At 41.6% G+C, this 22,666-nt stretch overlaps 1 protein-coding gene across 1 annotated transcript in view; it reads right to left on the reverse strand.

Annotated features, from left to right (window-relative positions):
* Positions 1-22,666, reverse strand: part of SCFD2 (sec1 family domain containing 2) — a 199,163-nt gene that overhangs the window by 101,249 nt on the left and 75,248 nt on the right. The window contains exon 5 of the mRNA XM_054824851.1: positions 9,866-10,115. Coding sequence (XP_054680826.1) covers positions 9,866-10,115 — 250 coding nt within the window. The remainder of the gene's footprint in view (positions 1-9,865; positions 10,116-22,666) is intronic.

Genomic DNA, 22,666 nt, shown 5'->3' on the forward strand with positions numbered 1-22,666 from the left:
AGTATAAGAGCACCTTCTCTATGTTGATTTAAAATCCAAGACCACGAGAGATCTGCCTCTTAGGTTTATACTAAGGGCTTGAGTACGCATGAAGAGATTTGTGAGAAAGTACACATTTAAATAAGGTAGCGCTTTTGAACTTCTGTAGTACGTGACAATATTTAGATGTTATTGAAAACAAAATGGTAGTAGCACTAACAACAGTTCTAAGGAAGGTATTTCAATTGTTATATTAAGAAAAAGTTGTATTAGCAAGGGTGACAGATCAATGAAAATATTTAATCCTGCTTATCCCCTTACGTCAGAATTGATCTATGGACCACATCACGATAGTTTGATCTTGTCCCTTTAGGTTCATCTCAGGACTGCTGCAAGCAGGAGGAGCGCTGAGTGTTTTCACACTGATTTATGCAGAAGCAGAACCTGACCCTTACAGTGTAATATATGTGAAAGCAAATTATCTTGACTATAATGAACGATTGAACAGAAGATCTCCAGAGCCAAAATTCACGAGTCTCCAAAGCTTGGGTTGAAGAGGGGAAAATTAGGGCAGGCTGACTAGTGAACTGCATGGGCAAGTGATGGATATTTAAGTCATAAATTGCTGACCTATGTATTAAATTCTAGAAATCCTTTTCAATGTGATTTTCATATTCCTAGTTCTGCTGTTGAGATGTTAAGACCAACACAGCAAAGATTTACAAAATAAAAGAGGGGTTACTATCAGTTATTCAAGAGATTTCTTTGGTTTAACACTGTGATAATGCACAGCCTTACGACTCCATTTTATGCCTCTGGGCTCGACCGCTTCCTGAAGTACTGGATATCAACTTACTGCATTATCATTAAAATACATGGAGATAGCTAGCCTGAAATAGGTTGACTGCCCAAAATTTGAAGGACAGAATTCACCCCTGATAAAATCTCATGATAAGCACAAAAGAATTACCATCAGAAAAAAAAAATTGAGGAAAACTACAAATATCTAAGGCTGACAGTTATTCCTCCTTGCCTTGGTGGAGGCAATGCCGTCTGTCCTTGTGCTATCAGATCCAGCACACAGCATGGTATTTAAAACAGATACCAAATTGACAAGAATTACAATAGAATACCTAGAAACTCTTACAAGGCGGCACTCAAATGTAACGAAGCAAAATTCTGCAATCTACAGCAAGTACCTTAACATTGGTGGCTGTGTGCAAAAGAAAAACCTCCAAAATCTCAGTAGATTTCTCTCAATGGATGGTGACTACTAACAAGTACTTTTCTTTTTTTTCCTCTTAATTTTACAGTTATTTAATACTTCAGCATTTTTGATTTGCCAGGCTGGGTGTGCTCTGTGAAACAGCAAGAATTTACTCATAATTTTACAATATGCCAAAACTTGAAGGTTTTGCAAGGAAGTGACCCGTATGGAAAGAAGAAAGAAATGGATTTAGCCTTGCCACATACATACACGAGTACCTTTTAAAAAGTTGCCTAATTCTAAAGCAGCTTCTGTTTTCATTTTATGCTTAAGAAAATAGATATTTGATGTTAGGAGCATCTTTCAAATACTATTGAATTTGCAGGCTGAAAAAGAATACAAATCATTAATGAAAATTGCACCATATCAGTTTCCTGTTGCAGTTGGCTGTCCTGCTAAGTTGGCAGCAAGACAGCAGCCTGCAGAGCTGCAGGCATATGTCTCATGTTAAAAAAGAAAAAAAAAGACTTCATGTTATAAACATTTCAATGAAAATTACTATCCAGTTTGGAGCCAACTGAGACCAGGTGCCGAAGACAAAATAAACAGACAACATATGAAAGTTTAAAAAAAATTAACCCCCCTCAGTGCCACTGGGCTTCCATTGGGATTGTCTTCTAGCACACATTTTAATGTACATCATGAAATCCAAACAAAACATCCCTGCATATGTACAAAGTGGTCTGATTTTCTCACCTCTAGTACCATAGCTTAACAACTGATCTTTAAGAGACGCCTGATTTTTTTTAACACATGCAAAAAAGATACATATGTAAATTTAGATATAATTTAATCCCGAATGCTAGCACAATTTCTCTCCCAAACAGTTCACTACAAAACCCTCTGTGTTCCCCTGCTGAGAAGTAGCCCAGGCATCCACTCAAGCAGCGACACGAAGCCTGAAGTCAGCGACCGCTGATGTGGCTCGCTCACCTCCCATGTGCTGACCATGGACTTTGAACAGAAATGGGAAGAAGCCTTTAGAAGGGTCACAGCAGAGAGGTACTGAGGTCTTCGAGAGCTCAAGGGTCCTAAGTAGAGCTGACAAAAATTAGGACACGTACTCTGTGCCTGCAGAGTCGGTGGCTAAAGCAAAGCAGGTCATTGCTTCGGTGCATACCCCATTTCTCTCCATTTTTGCAGAGAGGTCACAACAATCCTCTTGTGACTGTCGTGTAAATCAGATTAATATCTTGGGACCTGTGAAGTGATCCTTTTTCCCCAATAGCTCTGTTATCATGAAGCCAAGGACTGAAGTGTTGCAGCAGTGGCAGCATCTTGGGGTTAATCAAACGGCAGGAGCTCCCCGTGCAGCCCCTCTCGCACGACCAGGCGGCAGCTTTGCTCATGTCTTCCTGGTGCTCCTGGATGAGTCAGTGTCAGATCCACCCTGCTCTAGGACTGCTGGACCACAAATACTTTCCACTGGGTCGCATCCAAAATGCATCAAGAAAATAAGACAGATACCAGGAGGTCATCTTACCCACACCCTCTCCCAGTCAGAGAGAGGGGTATTTTAGGTGTCTATTACATCAGTTGGGGCAACAGGAAAAAAAAAAAAACATCTCCTGAGCATCAAAGACTCATTTCAGAACTGGGGAGAAAATGGTCTGGGTTTCCTCTGGCTGCAGTCATAATCTCTGCACTGTGGCAGGATGAAGCGATTTAGCTCTATCAACACAGACTACATTTTGTCATCCAACGCAAAAGGGGAAACTCATTCCAACTGCGTCTTATCTGCACACCAGCCCGGGAGGGGCAAGGACCATCTCCTCGCTACTGGGGGAGACACAGGGAGCATGGGAGAATGAGAAAGCAACTTTGCCATAATCTGCAATGCCTTTCTTTTTTATCATTTGATTTGAGCCATCCTATGAGAAAGTTTTTCTTCCTTGGAATACATCCATGACAATGGCAGCAGCCCTGAAGTTTGCACAGCCACACCAGCACTTACAGCTCCTCTCTAAATCACGGCAGATTTAGCTCTACACAGACCATACTCAGGGGCATTTCTGGCACTTGCCTTCATTATAGAGCAGCAGTTTGGACTTGCAGGCTACCGGACAGAGCGGATTCCCCAAACAGCACAGCCTGTAACAATCATGCACATACACCAGCCTAACCTGGTGGGAAGACGTCTTCTTCCCAATTCAAATTGGAGTGCAAAGCTTTCCTGCTAGCATTAGGCATGAAAATGACCTTTTAGCGTCAGGGACTAGAAAAAGCTCATCAGTATTTCAGAGAGAAGCCTGTCTGGACATTCAAAATGTTTAGCTGTTTGATGTGTTGAGGTATTCCCCCACCCTCTGTAACCCACTCTATGAACTTTTAACATAAACAGTTTAGTTTATAAACCTTCGCTCTGGTGGGGAGCTGATCCCTATCTACTTGCAGCCAGGCTCCCACACACGCCGGGAATCAAGGAGCAATCCTTAAACCCGAATCCTGTACCCCAGACCTGCAGGACTGCCCCAGCAGGACCCAGCAGTGCGAACACACTGCTCTTATTTTTCGTGCAGACAATGCAAATGCAGAGTGAGCTCTTGGAGTGTGGATGGACAAAGTGGAAGCTCTTCAGAAGGCCTGTGAGACAGCACGGCTTGTTAAGACTTCTCTAAATGTTAAAAAAAAAAATAGGACTTTGAATTTCTTGGCTTATGTTTTGTTGAAAACTTAGAAGGGACAGTATTTGACTTTTTTATGCTTTCCCTAAATGCCAGCAAGAAACAATCTGGTTGCAGCTTTATTTTATTTTGGATAAATGCAGCCAGTTATAGTTCTCAGCATAAATACCTACACTACATAGAAATACCAGATTAATCCTTCTCTAATTTGTCTACATGTTGCCATTAATAAAGTATTTACTTTTTAAGAACATGTGAAAAAAGTCTCTTTGTAGTACGTATTAAACTCTCAATAAACAGCAAAACAAAAAATTAAAAAAGACTGCAAATGTTTTCTTCAAGTCCTGACTCTTTTTTTTAATCTGTTCTGTGGTGAAACTCATTGGTTACTTGGAAATAAGCTATTATACAAGTGAGGGATAGGGCTAGCCTTTCACTGAACTAGTGGAAACTTTATAGAAAATTTTCTTGATAAAAGAATTTATCAAAATTTAAAATCACTCAGCAGTTACTCTTGGATTTTATGATTTTAAACAACAGTAGTTTCACAGTATTTTCCTGAACTGCATGAATTGGGGGTGAGGGTATGGGGAGACGATAGAAATCACTAGCAGATACCTGAGCTACACCTCCCCTGCGAAGCAAGGGAAGCCCTCCTGTGTCCCTGCACAAGGGGGGTGGCACATTCAATCAAATCTAAAGGGCCTAACTGCATACCTACCTACCTGTAACTGGGAAACCGGCATTGATTGATTTTAGGACTCGTGCTACTTAGGCCACGCTAGCAGTAAGGTAGTGATACCTTCAGGTAGCCTGCGTAACATTTCCCCCAAGAATTGTGTGCCGAGGACAATAAGAAGCCAAAGCAGCCAAGACATCGCATGTCTAACCCAAGATGGCAATGCCTACACTTCAACACACAGAATTTAGAAAAAGCATTTAAAAAGTCCAGAAAATCATTTTATGATTAAAAATTTCAGTTTTTAAAGGCTGATAAACAGCAGTTCCTGCTACACCTATGCTCGAGGAGGTGCAACTGGTACCTCCAGCTGCTGTTGCAGAGCCCACCAGCTGAGAGCTCCCCGGCAGTGCCGGGGCTGCCCCGCTGGCCTCCACAGCACACCCCGAAAGGCAGGTCTGCTCTACAAAGCTCCCACAGAGATTTGCAGATGAAACAAAGAGAACGGCGCAGCTGAAAAAACAGGTTTTTAATTGCTCTGTGGCTCTATTAGCATTACTTTTACATACGTCTGTAGCTGTACACAGCTCTACGTGGACATCTACAAAACTAGATGAACAGATCAGATGATAAAATAAATATTTTACAGCTTTTTTTTAACAGCTGCCAAAAAAGACACCCCCCCCAAAATGCCCCCCAACACAACATTCTGTTGAAAAGCATCATTTTCCATTAAGTTTTGGTCTATTCTGTTTCCCCTCCAATTTGTAACATTCTGCTGGAAACAGTGATGAAGAACATATGTCTGCGGTAAATTACACCCAGGAGAAATCCTGGAACTGTTACATTCAGTTTTATTACCCAAGGCATTAAGATAGTCTACCACAACACGTATTATTTAACAGTTCCATCAAACACAACACCACTAATACACTTTTCTATTATTATACATGCAAAAAAAATTGTATTGTATTTCTTAATTCTCATTGGGTGATTAATGTGTTGCATTTTCATTTTAATTAACAGTTCCAGGATATTTTTAGTGCTTCAATGAAACAAGGTGTTACATAAATGCAGAAGGTTATTGTAGAAATATTTTGGAAAACATATGTTCAAGCAACAATAAGGCTGAGAAGCCTAACACTCAACAGCCAGGAAATTGTGAGTGCTTACACTTCTTTCACAGCATAAGTTTACGCAAGTGCTGCATCTCAACGTATTCTGCAGAGGGCTGTAATCATCTAGGCTACATCAGGGAAATCCAGCGTGGCCAGCTGGATGGAGAGACTAACATCTCTGAGAATCGCTTTCTTTTCCACTATTGCAAATACTAATCCAGTTTAACCAGGTAACACCAAAACCCAAACATAGCATAAATATCCCCTGTGCACTTGTGAGCTGCATCTTTTGGGGGAGGTTTGCAGTAGTTCTGCGAGGTAGTCACATCACCGGAAATTCCCTATAGGCATAGACTCAGGCAAACGTAAGTAAGTTTACATTTAACAAGTGTAATAGGAATAAAAGATACCTCATATAAACCCAGCTATTACTTTGACTGATGACTTGACCTCTAAAGTCAAGTTTGCTAAAGTTTTACAAGGGTTTTGAATTTTATTTCTCAAGCGACTTCATGGTAACAACAAATAAACCCAACAAAAATGTGTATCTGTCAAGATTGCACACCTTCCATGCTTTGCAAAGAAGAGGAAAGCAAAAGGCTTAGGCAGCAGTTCAGAGCCACAGCTGAGATATGGCTTTTAATTTCAGCTTAAATCAACCAAACAGCCTTAGTATAGTGTTGGGTTCAAACTAAAACCAAAACATCAGGCACCAGGTGTATTGGGAAGCAGAGCACAAAGTCCTCTCTGTTCAAAGAAAGTAATCACTAATACCTGAAAATGTAATTTAATGCTTTTCAAGTTCCAAAATGAGTCACACAAAGGTGAGAGTGCCAGTCCACTTCATAAACTGCAAACTGAGACCCAAAGTTACTTGCTGAATATCATATAGAGAGTCTCACTTACTTTATTAGTACTTATTCATCATGTGTAAGAATAACAACCTACATTTTTCTGGCTCTCTGTGGTGTTCAGTCCATACACTAAATGCAGCCATGGCTCATAGAAAATACACTATATAATCACGAAATTGAAGACTGTGCTACAATGCACACAGGAGTCAAATGATGGTTACATGGGAAACTGAGTTACTGGCATTTCTCAACTTTGAAGTGCTCGGCTTTGCAGCCTACATAGTATTACCTCTGTATGCCTTTTTAAAGGCAACTATGAATTTTGCTATCTGTTGCTATAACCAAAGCTGTCCAATCATGCATTGCTAGCAGGGTTTGAAACTTAAACCTGCAACTCTGCAGGTTAAGCTCCTTAGTAAGAACAGATTTACTGCAGAATGGATATTAAATATTCAGGAACTCGGGTTCCACATGGGAACCTGGAGGCAAGGAGTGAGACAGCAGGCAGTGTCTCGAATCTACCCAGTAACTGGCTTACTTTTCTCTCCTGAAATGTCCAATTTAACATTCTTAATATCATTGACCTTGATGGAAAACTCAAAATAAAAGACAGTGAACATTTTGCTTTGTTCTGGTCATGAATGAGAGATTTGAGGAATTACTGAAATTGACTTTTGTCTAATTAACTTTTGTGGCCATTTAAGAGCAGAAAAGGTTTGCTCTTGTTTCTGACTTAGAGTAAAATGAGGGCAGAATGCTGTAGGTTCACAACCTGTCCAGACCCGTGGCTGTTGCTAACTTGCAGAGCTGGGCTGACCTCATAAAAACAGGCCAACCTGTATCTGCTGAAATGAATAGCAGGTCTGTATTTCATAGCATGGTCTGCTGGAAGCAGAAGATGTCTTGGCATTGTATCTGCTACTGTACTAAAAGGGGAAACGGGCACTGGCCATCTACTCCCCGACTTTCAGCCCTGCTACAAAGAAAGCCCTCCTGCTGTGCCTTTGAAAGAATGCTTGCGGGTGCTGCTACCATTTTGACTTGCTTTGCCTCTCAAGCAGCGAGCAAGGTACCCAAGATTCAGAAGAAAGCAGGATGTAGAACACAAGCCTGGCAAAAATACAGGTCAAGGAAGAGTAGGTCTGAGGCTGCTCATGTTTTCTCAGTCTTTCCAATTCAACTGTACTGCAAATATAGCAAATCACAAATTCAGCAAATTCCACTAACGCTGAGAAAGCAATCTGTTAGATGAAAAAAGGCTTGAAAACTACCTAAGGGGCATTCCTAGAAATTCCGTTTTATACTTTCCTCCCAAGACAATCCGTATTTTTGGGCAATACAATAAGTCTTAATAATTTCTTCTCCCCTCTTTTATGAATAAGTCAAAAGAACTGTCATTGTAAATAAGATGTAAAAATAAAGAATGCTGATGAACCAAAAAGTATGCAAGCAAGCAGAAATACTATCACACACACGTGCAGAAAGCACAAACATGGTTGTGCTAAAGACACAGATACAGAAATAGAAGGATGCAAAGACTCAGGCTTTGTGTTATGCAATTAACTACATAATGTAATAATGATGTGCTTGGTCTAAAAGTACCTGTACTGGGTCTGGCTGGGATGGAGTTAACTTTCTTCACAGCAGCTTGTATGGTGCTGTGTTTTGGATTTGTGGCTAAACTCATGTTGATAACACGCGAATGCTTTGCTGCTGCTTAACAGTGCTTGCACAGCGTTAAGGCTTTCCATAGTCAGATGCTCCACGTAACAGAGCGAGTACTTATGCCTAAGGACATGAATGCCATACTTCAGGCATGCACCATGCTTCTAATAGTCCACCCACTATGTAAAAAAGATAGAAGTGCTGAATGAAACATTCATTCACCTGTTCATCTGCCCACAAGCTGAGAGCAAACACTCAGATATTCACTTTTACTCAGGAAACATGCATACTGGAAATAAGGCATACAAGGGTATTTGTAAAAACTGTGGAATTATTGACAGGTTATGGAACAGAAGGCAAGCACAATGTCTATTTTGATCTCCACCTGTACATAACCTGAGAGCATAGAGAGCAACAAGGCAAGCATCTACGTACACAGGAATGCAGCTTCTCTTTGGAACTCAGTTGAAGTTTTAGAGACTTCAAATCTTCCCGCACTTACATTAGGCACAACAAAAGGAAACTCATAAAACTGTGATCCAAAACAGTGTCGATCATAGGAGAAAAGAAAAAATATGAAAATTGAGGCTTAAAAATGACTGCAGCAGAAGACACCACAGAAGTTGTGAGGGAAGCACCATATAGTGGATTACATAATGAAAAACAGGGGAGCAATAGTCTACAAGAAGCTTGGAACACTGCAGGCACCATGGCCAGGAGTATTAAAGTAACAGCACAGTGCAAATATGACTGAACGTGCCCGTTTCTACAGTAAGAGTCTTTTAACCATGAAACTACTTTACACTCAAAGCAAGAGCAGACCGGTCAGACCACACCGGTATTTTGAAACATCCACAGGGAATAATACCAGAATAACCGGCAGCAGAATTACTCCACTGCCCTTGAGACTCCCCACTTAGGCCCATTCTTGGCAAAGGCTTTCAATTGTAAGCTCCTCACAACATTGATTTATGTTCATATGCTCCCTACCTCAAAGGTGACCTGGTCAACGACCTGCTCTCTATTAGTAAATACTGAGAAAAGTGACAGCAGGAAGCAAGATCCCTTCTGCCATTCAGATACACCACCCTTGAGCCACAGTTTATTCATTGTAATGAATGTTTTTTAACAATTATTTTTTTCTAAAATGTGACACAGGCAGCAAGAGATTAGGGCTTTTCTACTCTATGAGCGCTCATCTAAAAAGGGCTTAGCGTGCTATTTTTAAAAGCTAATTTCATGTCGTTTCAGCAAAAAGCTCAATGTTGGTTTTAGACACATTTCTTCTTTTATGCCAGACAGGCCAGCTTCTCGTATTCACAAAGCAACTGTGGTTCACTGAACATGTTTCCAGGATTAATTTTGACTTCCCAGGGTCAACTTTACACTGATCAATGAAAGAAATTGTGGAAAAGATTACCTTATGAAAACACACAAACGTAGCCAACCTTTAACAAAAAGAACAACTTGTAGAGCTTTCATCGGACTCAGCACTATTCAAGGACAGCCTGTCAGCATTTGGCATACATGAACATGGGAGATGGAACAAATCTACAGGAAATCCTTGTGCTTACTCATGTACCCTCAGCACCACAGACAAGTCAAGCCACTTTTATATGTTTCTCCCAGTTCCCCCGTTCACAGCCATCCAATTTCTCACCACACAAGCAAAATCTTACCTATTATTTTCTGCAACACAGGAGATGGCTCTGGCTCATCACAAATGACCTTGACTAGCGCCTTTTTCACCTCTTCTTCAGCTGCGTCCAGCTCTTTTCCACTTTTGATTTCTCCGACCACAGAATACATGTATACCAGCAAGACAAGGAAGTCCTCGCAGGTATAATCATCTTTCGTCCTCTGACTGTAAGACTTGATCATTGGCGATAACTGGTTCAAAACACTGGGCATTTCTGACTCGCCAATAGTCTGAAAAACAGAAGGAAGATCATGTCAGATTGACCCCATAGTGCTTATCAGACACCAGACATACTCCTGCCTGCATCTGCAAGTTATTATTTCTCATAATAGCAGTGCTCATTTAATGAAACATTGTTCAATATTTGCATTCTCATTTGTCAGCACGTCGTCCTGTGACTTGTTTGCTGCTCAGATAGCAAACGTATTAGTTTCCTACAAGTTTTTTCCTAGGCATTCATGATAGCAGCCTCTTAGCACTTGAAAAGCCTGATGATTAGATCTTCTCCATGTACCAGTAAGATGAGAGGATGGGTAAAAATGGTACAAAACACAAGGTCAAACACTTCCTCTAAATTCTGCTCCTCCTCCATGGGCCTGATTTTGTACTTGAGGGGAGCTCTAAGCCCAGCTCCCATTGACTTCAATTGCTGTTGCCAGCTTTCAGCACATCCACAAACCTGACCCTATGCTTTCAGGTCAGAAACTCAGAAAATTAGAGAGAACCACCTGTGAAGTGTGTGGTTTAAGTGACTGGCGTGGTTTCCTAGAGGAGCCGTACAACAGGAGCGAGGACAGGGCAGCAATCACCTGCCTGGCATGCGCCCTGACCCTCTTCTCCCTCTGCCTCCTTCACAGCACACTCACCAGCTTCTCAAGCCGTGGAACAAGGGTCTTCCACATGGAAAAAAGCCTTCTTGGCTAGGCAGGTCAGGCTCATTCCCACAGCACATCCATGCTGTGAGGTGAGTAAGGCAAAGGCCATGTGGAAGTGAGGAGAACTATGTGACTGCGAGGCTGAAAGATGATCACGTGTATGAGGAGAGGAAGGCTGGCAGGGAAAAGGAGGGGGAAACGGAGTATGCTGGGATGTCCCAGGTCCTTAGTAGCTGAAATCGCACTTGCGTCTCCTCATCTCTGTGGGAGAGGCATCCGTATAGCTTTCCTGTGGTTGCAAACAGGACACTTCAGCCATGAATCCCCTGAAATGCCACGCTGACATCCACATCACGTAACACCAGGGCTGGGGTTTACATACACTGTGTGGGTCTCTGCCACTCAGGACAGCAGAGTGACTAACCGTAGCGGCAAACTACCACCCTCACTGTGCGCACACACCTACACATGAAGTCTCCGCACGCTGGTTTTCTGCTGCGCATTAGTTTGCAGCTCAGCAGTGGGAGCGGGTGAGAAGCAAGGCCGGTGCAAGGCAAGGAGGAGGAGCACGCCGCTGCTGCGCGGGGAGGGAGGTGTGGGAGGAGAGAAGCAGAGTCTTCCCCACTTGACGGCAGTGATCAGACGGATCCATCCAAGAGGTGTCCTGCAACCTCAGTACCCTGCCCCTTGCCCTGTGATCGCCACACAGCTCCCTGGGAAAACCTGTGGGTCGGTTCATAGTGTACAGCGAAACACTGAATCTCCTATAACCCAATGACTCAAGTCTGCAAACATTCATTCTTGGTTGTCACTACAGTAACTTCAAACAGACTAGTCACAGTAATGGGCACCACAGCCAATAATATACCCTTTAAATAGATTCACAATAAATAAAATATGAAAAACCCCCACCCCAAAAACCCCCAAACCAAAAGAGATACAGGTTTGTACAATAACAAAATCATGCAATTAGGTTTATCACTGCTTTTAACTGCATTAATTTAGCTCTGAGCTCTTTTGACAAATGAGACTTTTTTTCTGAAACCTGGGCAGGGATTTCAGAGTCTAACTTTAGGCACAGGGAAACTGAAAGCTTTGTCTCCTGGCATACTCCATACTTCATGAGATCCTGGGTTTGGTTGTATTTTGTTTTAGTTGTACTTTGACAATTGTAGAAACACTAACAGGTATCTCAAACTGTAATTTTTATACCTACACTGATCCACTACAGATCGCAATTATAAAGAAAGCACAAATTACTCAAGCTCTCAGGAAACTTTCTTCCAGCCTGTGCTATAGGAAACAACACTTCTCTGGACTTTGAGCCCCACCCTGCTCCTGACATACAAGTTTTGCCATGGACCCATCTTTCAAGGGACTTTAATGTGGTCAGATGTTATGTTTCCATTCGAATACATACCTTAGAGAAGAATTCTCTAACTACCCACATGCTAAACCTAACAGTAAGTGCACACTGTGGACTTGAAGCAGTAAATTACAAAGCTACAGTGGTCAAAAACATTTGGGAGCCAAAAAGGAACATGTAGGAATTCTGGAAGGGTTTGGCACCCTGCGTGTGTTTGGGCAGGGAGCATTAAATCACATGCGTAGCAAGCCCAGGCGCTGCTCTACCAGGAAAGCAAGTCTATGGTGTTTGGCACCGGTCTGGCATACGCTGGCAGCTGGGCCACCGTCAGGACAAGGCTGTTGGTTCCCAAATTTCAACCGAGCCCAGCCCTCAGCTCAGTATGCCCCGTAAACAAATTCTCATCTGTATGCTAGTACAACAAATTTCAAATCATCCAGATCCTAAAATGGAAAAAGACAAAACTTCAAGGAATTCAGAGGTATGCAGCTACTGGGAGGAAGCCACCTGCAATGGAACAAAAGCCTAATCAGTCCTAAAAATCCAGGAACTGAAGATTAACCTATATGTGGAGTTATTCTAGAATAGACGACTAACTTCAATCTATATTAATCTGGATTCACTTTTAAGAAGTTGCAAGCTCTATGCCACGTATTACTGAACATCATCTATCATCTACTGGCACATCATCTATTACCTCCTGCCCTCCCAACATACAAACTCTCTACTTCACCCCATCTCTAAATATCTCATAGCATGCTCCTACAACATCACAGATGAGTTCTTGAAAAAGCTCTATTTTGCGTGTACAAATTTTCGAAATGCATGGAGCACCAAGGATGCACGTGGTCGTATAAAACAGTAAGGTCAACAGCTCCTGCTTGAGGATAGTAGCTCCTGAGAGTACACATGTACAGCATCTCTGGCAAACTTTCAAACAGATATGATTAAAAAAAGTTTGGTCTAAACTTTCAGGATGATTTACTGGAGGGTGCGCTAAAACTCAACAACTTAAAGCAACAATTGCCACCTCTTATCTTCAAAGTAAAAATGAAAGAGAAAAAAAAATTAAAGAGCTATAATAACTTCAGAACACACGTAGGGTCTTTCTGGGGTATGAACTTCTCTGGAATGTTTTTCCCTTATCTCTTGGGAAATGGCACTACAGAGGACTTCAAATGCAACTGCCAAGTTTCAGGCCAGTTGGACTGGAGTGTGCATGAAAAAAAAAAAAAGGGACTCACAGCCTCACTGCAGAGCACAGCTCCACAGGGAGCTGGGAAATTTCCCTCAAACGAAATCCGCTGGCAGATTGTCATTATCTGGCCACCTCCAATGATTTAGGGGCTCCCTGCACCGCCTAACAATCAATCAATTACCATGATTGAACAACCCTAAAACACAAGTTTTAAAAATGTAACTACCCATGACCCAAATTTCCTGCTGGTTATGTTGGCCTCAGGTTAGCCCCATTTGTCTATTATCAAGGGAGCCAATAAAAATAATAAAAACAGGTCAATTCTGAGCTTTCCAAAGGCTGTATAAAAACATTAACGCAGTTTAATGCAGCGCCAGCTAAGGCCCAAGCTCTAACGCCTTCTGCTCGGTTGCACTGTTTGGACATTTTAATGCTATAATCATATAGTCTTCAGAATCCAGGGAGAGTTTGTGATAGATTTTTGTTGTTTTCCATCTCTTTCCTCCATCATGCTTAGTTATTTATTTTTATAACTTAAGCTGTGTAGTAATTTACTATCCCTAAGGGTAAATGAACTGACGTCAATTTGCTGATTTTTGCAAAAGGCCCAAGTTTTGGCAGATGGGAGGATAGTGAAGAAAGTACAAAAAAATTTTTTTCAGTTTTTAAACACTGAACACGATATTGTGCTTCAAAAGTGACATTTAAAATGTGATTTAAAGGATCTACAGGAATTAAGAGGAAGTGTAATAAACCCATGAAAAAAATGTTTAGTGTTTCTGTGAAAGGTATTATTTTCAATATTAAATAAACCTGTAAGAATCTAAAGCCATCTGTATCATTAGACTTCTTTTACACAATAGAAAACAGAGTGTGCTAGGGAGGAAGAGAAGAGGAGGGTCAGAGTTTACTTGAATTAACACGTGTCCCTGACAAAATTGAGAAGAGAACCGAGCACTCTAATCCCTGCGCTTCCAGCCCACTGTCCTCAACACATCATTAAAGATATTAAAGCAAAAATCAACTTCAAGCAAGTGGAATTTATTTTCTTTTAAAATCTAGGAGGAAGGAGGAGATAAATCTTAAGAGACTACTCCACTATGTAAATATTCTAGTGGCTTTCCGTTTAGGAAAGCAAAACATGTTTAATTCCTTCAGAGGTCGCATGAGTTAACAGAACTTTTTGGAATAGGAACCACACAGCTTTACAGCAGTGAGGAATTTTATTGGGGAAAAACAAAACTAAAAAGAACACACTCAAAACCCAGCTGCAGGTAAAACCAGCAGAAGGATCAGTGGAAACTCACACGCCCATGGTTAATTTGCTACCTGGCCCTTCCGGACCACCCTATTTAATAGAAGCCTCCTTGTATTGATAACTTAGATGGGAAAAGAGAGTTCATGAGTTGTGGGATAAGCAGCTTGCCAATGTGGCTCTATCTGATTTCTGACGTTTTACCTGGGTTTGATATTTCGTGTTTCGTGATTTTTGCCACGCAGAGTATTAGCTTCCCCACTATCCAGATGAAGGCAGAATATTCTAGCTGCTAAAAGTGACAACGGCACCAAGGGAGGACCTCATGGGTATGCAAAACCAGCTCCGATCCTGCAATGGCAATAGATCTCTGCAGCGGTAGTCATCTTAGCGAAAACAAGAGGCGCTGCCAAGCTAAGGAGGAGTCTTAGCTGTCTGCAGTGCTCAGCTGCCCATAAATCAAATGCTGCAGTACTGTTACTCGCTGTTTTACACTGTTTGGCCACCTGAGATTTGGGGTTAATTGCACATAATTTCCATATGAGTGAGAAGATGTCTGTACTCCCTGCTCCCAGCAAAACAATCATTTCATATATTTAGTTTTCATTAAATGGCCTATGGGTGACTAGTGATTTGACACAATAAATCAGTAAGCATGATCTTATCACACAAATTATGTTTTTCCATATGAAGCTCTAGAAATCATTGTAATTCTTGACTTGGGCAGGTTTTGATAAAAATGTACCTTCTCTTTGTCTTCTCTTTACCTATTTGTAGGGTATGATTGAAGAATAACCAACTCAAAACACTGCACACAAAATGAAGATCTTCGAAGTACTACACTCTCACCATCAGGAAACCCCTCAGTCTGTCAGTGTCAAAATATGCAGCATCCAATTATTCAGGCAGTCTGTTTAAGAAGAGGATGAAATCATTGTGATAACTGAAGTCCATCGTCTGTACATTTCCTTTTGCAGGAAGTGAATTTGGATGCCAGAAAAGTTTTAGTCTCAGACTTATGTTTCCAGCTGGGGAGGGTTGACACAGCCTTGCCTTGCAGGGGGAAGGAGCAAATTTTAGCCTTAGGGGAAAGCAGACCAAGCATCCAGCAAATTCACAGCAGCTTGAGAGTGGAGGTGTGAGATGCTGGCAGCAAATGGCCCCTTCCAGTAAAAAAAAAATAGCTTAAGTCATTAAAGATAAGGAGAAAGATCACATTGCCTTTTGTTGGGGAGCAAAACAGGTTTATGACTTGCCCCTGTCTATACTACGAGACTTGCATCTTCCTCTCTTTAATGGCAGTGTCTATTCTCTTGGTAGATGACACAGAAATCCACGAAGAATACACGTACAGAGAAAATAGGGGAGAACTAAACTGCTAGTCAGAGACACAGGAAACAGTAAAAGCATCCAGGACCTGTCTCCCCTGTCATTACTCCTAATGACTCCTCTGTCTTTAATGAAATATCCCTACGGAGCCAATTGTATCTGCTGTCTCCTTTTCTGCATTTATCACCCACTCTGAGCATTGCCCCAGGAACTATATCCTCAAAACTGCAGACACAATTTCCAGGCAGCCCTTGTAGACAGAGTCTTAAAATTCAAATGTAAATAAATAAAAAGCAAATAAAAGAAAATGAGCAAGCTTTTTAAAAGCTATTTTTAACCTGGCTCATGTTGTCAAAGACACAGATTCACATTCATCCTACATGTACGCTCTCTCAACTGGCCTTCATTCTAGCCTTCTGCCCACCACAGCAGCCTCTACCTTCTGTGTCTGCTGAAGTGTTTCTGTGACTGTGCATTAAAACAAATGGTTTTACCCAGACTGGTTCTCTGCTCACATTTACTGCTTGGCCACAGAAACACTTACACTAGCCATGAAGGCCAAGGATTGGACCGTTTCCTTAGGCAACAGCGCTGGCTTGGAGCCTACATGACCTAAAGTTTAACTTGCCAAGAGATATAAAAGAAAATTATATAAATAATCACCTGCTCTTTGGATGACTTCTTCAATACACATGGCCAGATTCTTAATTGGTGTCTATCAGTCAACACTACAGACACAACACTCCTTTGCCAATTTGTACCTGCTGAATCCCTATCCATGATGTTAGCGCTTACTGTAAAACACAATGATGAGTCAAAGGCAAGAAAAATTAACTTACAACATAAGCTCTTACAAAGCACAACATTTGTAAGCTCTTCTGGTCAGAGATTATTTTTTTTAAACATGTGTCTTGCATAATTCCAAAAACACACCACCAACACTTAACAGCTAATATGTGATAATAACAAAAATATTTAAAACAAGCTGTTCAAGCCCTATCATTTCTAAAAACAAAACAAAAGCAAAGCCCAGGACAGTTCTTTCAGCCAATAACTCCCTAGCACACGATCATGACCTAAGCAACTGAATTCTACCTATAAATCATAGCCAAAGTAGTGTATTCCAGTATTTTTCTTTAACCTAACTTCCTCAGGACACAAAAAGAAATTGTATTTTGAACATGTAATTAAGACTGCCTCTTACCACCCTTCTCCTGTCTTTACGAGCACCATAGTTGTTTGACAGCAATTTCCCATTTTCAATCATCCTGCAACTTCTTCAGTTATTTTTCCTTCTTGTGTTACAAGAGGCAGATTCAGTTACTGTGTCAGAACTGCAAGACTTATACATACATTTTGAGAAAATTTAAATGCCATCACAAAAAGTTTCTAATAAACCCACTGATATCTAATCTTCCACAGTACAGAAATCACCTCATCCCAGTGAGTTATGCTGTCTGGCGATGTATCATTACATCATACAGTCCAGTTTTCCCCTCTCTCTTTGGAAACCATCTAAGTGTACAGCTGTGTTAAGATATTTTAATGGGTTCATGGGAGCTCAGCAGCAACAGGATACTGAAAAAAGGATATTTAATAAGTCTGGATTTTATTAGACAAAGCTCTGCAAGGATAAGGACAATTTTACTTAAATCACTGCCTGTCTGACATAAGAGACTCATCAGCAAGTTAAAAAGGGAGTACTTCCAACCTACTCAGTCAAAAGCTTTTAGCTGTGATGGCTTCTACAGACGTGCTGAGTATAAACATGAATCAGCACGGGGAAAATGGTGTCAAAAAAATGAAAAAGCAGTATAGGCACAGTCAAGATAAAAGATCTTGGTGCCATGCATGTCAGGATTTTTTGAGTGTGGTTTTTTGAGGTTGTTTGTTTGTTTTTATAAGCCTTGGAATATTGGGAAAACTCCCAGAACATGGTAGGGGTTTAATACTGAGAAAAGGGTGCAGGGACAACATAATATCTGAGGAGGTTAAAACTCACACCGCCTTTGAGCAGAACAATGGGAAAGTGTTCAGTCACTACAAAGCAAAGGGTAAGAATCCACAGGACAGAAAACAAATAAAAGTCATATAAATGAAGCAAAATATAGTACAGCTAAATCATTCAATAGCATAGACCATATTTGCAGAAGGAGGGGATTCTATCCTGGGAGATGGTTACTGAAAAAGATTTGAGAGATGCTCTGGACAAAGAAAAAGACATGAGTGCCTGCTTAGATCACTAGCTATAACCCTTCAGGTTTGAAAAACAGATGACCCAGAGAGGACAAAAGGTCTAAAAAATCACAAGTGGACTAGAGAAGGCAGGTAGGGATTGACGGCTCACTCTGTCCCAACACAGGAACTAAGGGGCAATAAATGAATCTGGTAAGAGCCAGGTTAAAAAGCAAATTAGATGGAGATAGTTCTTCATGCAATTTGATCAGATGTGGAACTCATTGCCAAAGGTTGTTATGCTGCTAAATTCTTACTTGGGTTCACAAAGATGATGGGAAAGCTCACAAGGGAAAAAATTTCTGTCAAATATTAGTAAATACACAGAAACCACATCTGTTCCAGAACTCAAAATGGTCGGAGCTGGAAAAGTATCAGATAACCGTGTCCTCTTCTCTTAATCTTCTGTAGGCAGCTGCTTTTCAGTAGGTTAGAAAAAGCATGCTAGCTCAGCTACATTTTTGATCCGATCCAGAATGGACATATTTACCTCAACGCCACCACAAAATGATCAATGTGAGTACAAAATACAGGGGAAAGAAGTAGGGGAGCAGGTTTATTACAGTACATGGCACTGTCAGGATTAATCCCGATATATTGTGCCCAGTTCCAGTGTCCACATTTCTGAGCAGCTGTGGAAAACTAGAGATAATGCTGGAGAGAGTCAGAAAACAACTAAAAGAGTAAATTTCTTCAGAGTGAGAGAGAGTTGGCTTATCAAAAGGAAGAATAACAGTTTATGTATGTCTATTCAGGCAGAAGAAAATTTTGGAGTACGAGACAGCTCTTGAATCTAGTCAAGAAAGGCACAGGAGAAACAAGGGAAGTTGAAACTGATTTTTCCAGTTCTCAAGTTAGTGGAGATCCTCTCAGTGGTGTGCATATTTCAGAAAGACTTTGGAGGGTGAAAGGACAGAAAACAAGCAGAAAGCACAAACTCAGTGGTCTCACGCAATAAAACACTATGCATAAAATACATCTGGTGAATAAAACCATAAACCCTTTGGCACAGCGCTTAATTGCAGTGAAAAGAATTGTGAACTGTGAGGGAAAAATAATTTAGAAATAGCAGAAAGGATAAAGGTAATACATACTGAAATACTGAACATGCTGTGAGGGCTGGCACGCAGCAGTGAATTATAAAAGGAGACTGTCTGACGATCAAAATAACCCTATCTTGTGCCTTTCCTCCACATCCTTGCCTTCTGAGGCACCTCTTCTCTCTCAGCCCTTTGCATCATCCTTCACTCCTATGCCAGCCTAATGTCAGATTTCCCAGAAATTCCTCAGGGTTGCAGGGAAACCTCCAGACTTTTAGTGAGGGGTCAGTCCATGGTGGCCACTGGTACCAGAAATGAAAAAATGAGATGGCCTGGGACAAGGGCAAAATGGGAAAACAAGTCTATTCCTAGTGGGTGAAAAACAAGAGGAGTTTGGAGCCTACATGACTGCTTGGGTTAATTTAAAAGACATTTGTTTTCTTATTGCTCTTTTGTGTGTAACTGTGTTAACTCACCATCAAACTTTTTTAAACAAATCCAGTCATCTTCTGCCCCTAGAAGTTTGATACTAACAGGCAATCAGGACATCTATCGTGCATTGCCACAAGCATCAACACCAGGTTGCACCAAAGCATCATACAAATCATGTTTCTAACTAAGTTATGCCCAAACATATACCTGAAAGCTTTTAGTAATGCTGACCCAAACTGGCCAAAGAGATATTCCATATCATATGATGTCATGTTCAGTATATAACCAGGAGGAGTTGGCCAGGACGCAGCACAGCTCAGGAACTAGCTGAGCATTGGTTCCAGGTAGTGAGCAATTGTGCTGTGCATCACTTGTTTTGTATATTCTATTATTGTTGTTTTTGTTATTACCTTCCTTTTCTGTCCTCTTAAACTGTCTTTATCTCCACACATGTGTTTTACCTTTTTCTTTTTGATTCTCTCCCCCATCCCACTGCAGGGTGGGGGTGAGCAAACAGCTGTGTGGTTGTTTCAACTGTCTGCCAGGTTAAACCACAACAGTTACATTAAGTATGCTGAATAAGGATACTACTTGGCTAAAACATACTCCATTTCACGGTATCCCTGGGATCCAACTTTTTGTTGACAATTTCAATGGAAATGGATATGGATGCAGATCTGGGCAAAGCAGCATCCTCTCTCCCCATCCCTTCTGTCTCTTTTCTTAAAAAAACGTAGGAAACTTAGCGAAAAACTACCACTAAGATAAACATACCTGCCAAAACCTGTTGGAATTTACCAAAATACTAGGAATTGAAATTCCTTTGAGTCAAGAGACTTGAAAGCCATTTAAAACATCAACTCACATGAGATGAACATACAAGACTAGGTGCCGGATCACTTTACTGCATTTTACAGATACAAATTTAAAGAGTAGCTAACTCTGAAATATTTTACATAGCCTTTAAAATATTTTATAGCTTGGTATGCAGATAGACAAAGACCTAATATATGACATAAACCACAAAAGCAAAAATCTATGGACACAGGAGGTTTGCACAGGAGAAGATCCCACTGCACTGCCCACAGTCCCAGCTGGGACCACAGGAAGGAGACAGAACGGCAACACAAAGACATGCAAAGGCAGATTATCAGCCCGCTGCAGAGCACCACGGCTGTTAATCAGTACAGTAAATGTTATCACAATAGAGTACTGACATTTCTAGCCCTTGTACAAGGTTCACCATGCTTTAAACAGGATTCAGGCTTTCATGGTGATTAAAGGCAGATGTCACATGCGTGAGTAAGTTTGTAAATTATGAGCCCCTCAGTCATTTTTGTGTGTGTAAGGAATCTTTCATTGAAGGGACATCTTCAGTGGAGGATGCTCGCTGTGGCATGATTTGCACAGGGAAGAACATTTTCCTTCCCTTTTTCAGGTTGGGAAGAATAAAACAAGCATAAGTATACAACTACATCTCATTTCATCCTATGAAACTTATCAGGTTGAAACCTTATTTTTCCTGTCCAGTTTTCCACTGCCATTAAAAACTAATCAGGTTATCATCTGTCAGAGAGCAGCGGTGCTGTGGTTTAACCCCAGCCAGTAAGTAAGCACCACTCAGCTGCTCGTTCACCCTCCCCCTGCCCCAAGGGGACAGGGAGGAGAATGGGAAAAAAACTCATGGGTTGAGAGAAAGACAGTTTAATAGGAAAGCAAAGGAATATTATAATAATAATAATAATAATAGTGATGCACAAATGCAATTGCTCACCACATGCAGAAACCCCCCCCCAATGCCCAGTCTGTTTCCAAGCAGTGATCCCGCCTCTCAGCTTGCTTCCCCCAGTGATATACTGAGCATGACATCATATGGTAGGGTATATCCCTTTGGCCAGTCTGGGTCAGTGTCCTGGCTGTGCTCTCCCAGTTCCTTGTGCACCTGGCAGGGCATGGGAAGCTGAAAAGTCCTTGACTTAGTGTAGACACAACAACTACCTAGCAGCAACTAAAACCAGACATTCCAAAATCTTTGCCTTCTGGCCAGTCCATGATCACTTCCAAGATTCCTGGGCGACTGTGGTTTCATCTTCAAGCCTGCTGTGTGATCAGTGTGACCCACTTACTCCACATAGCGTTAGTAGCATGGTGTGTGGAGGGGACCCTCCCCTTGAACATCCAGCTCAGCATTGGCAGTTGGGGTGCCAAGAAGAGCTGTGCTTCTGTACCAACCACTTCCAAAGTGGCTTGCACCCATGACCCTGAGTCTCACGCTCTACTGACTGAGATACCCAGGCCACTGAGGGACATCGAAACAACCAGCAGTGGATCAGGCTGCTAAGATTGAAGTGACTCAGGTGGATCTGGACTGGCAACATAAAGGTGAATTATTTATAGCTTGTTGGGCTCATGACACCTCAGGCCATCAAGGAAGGGGTGCAACATATAGATAGGCTCACGACTGAGGGGTGGACTTAACCATGGACATTACTGCACAGGTTATCCATGAATGTGAAACATGCACTGTGATCAAGCAAGCCAAGTGGTTAAAGCCTCTGTGGTATGGAGGATGATGGCTGACATATAAATATGGGGAGGTCTGGCAAATTGATTACATCACACTCCCACAAACCCACCAAGGCAAGCGTTATGTACTTACAATGATGGAAGCCACCACCGGATGGCTGGAAACATATCCTGTGCCCCGTGCCACTGCCTGGAACACTATCCTGGGCCTTGAAAAGCAACTCCTGTGGTGACGTGGCACCCCAGAAAGAACTGAGTCAGACAATGGGACTCATTTCTGAAACAGCTTCATAGACAGCTGGGCCAAAAAGCATGGCATTGAGTGGGTGTATCACATCCCCTATCATGCACCAGCCTCCAGGAGAACTGAACGATGCAATAAACTGCTACAGACTACACTGAGAGCAATGGGTGGTGGGACCCTCAAACACTGGGGGACACATTTAGCAAAGGCCACCTGGTTAGTTAACACTAGGGGAGCTACCAGTCGAGCTGGCCCTGCCCAATCAAAATTTCCACATACTA

The sequence above is a fragment of the Grus americana genome, chromosome 4 (assembly GCF_028858705.1).
Source record: "Grus americana isolate bGruAme1 chromosome 4, bGruAme1.mat, whole genome shotgun sequence".
Lineage (NCBI taxonomy): Eukaryota > Metazoa > Chordata > Aves > Gruiformes > Gruidae > Grus > Grus americana.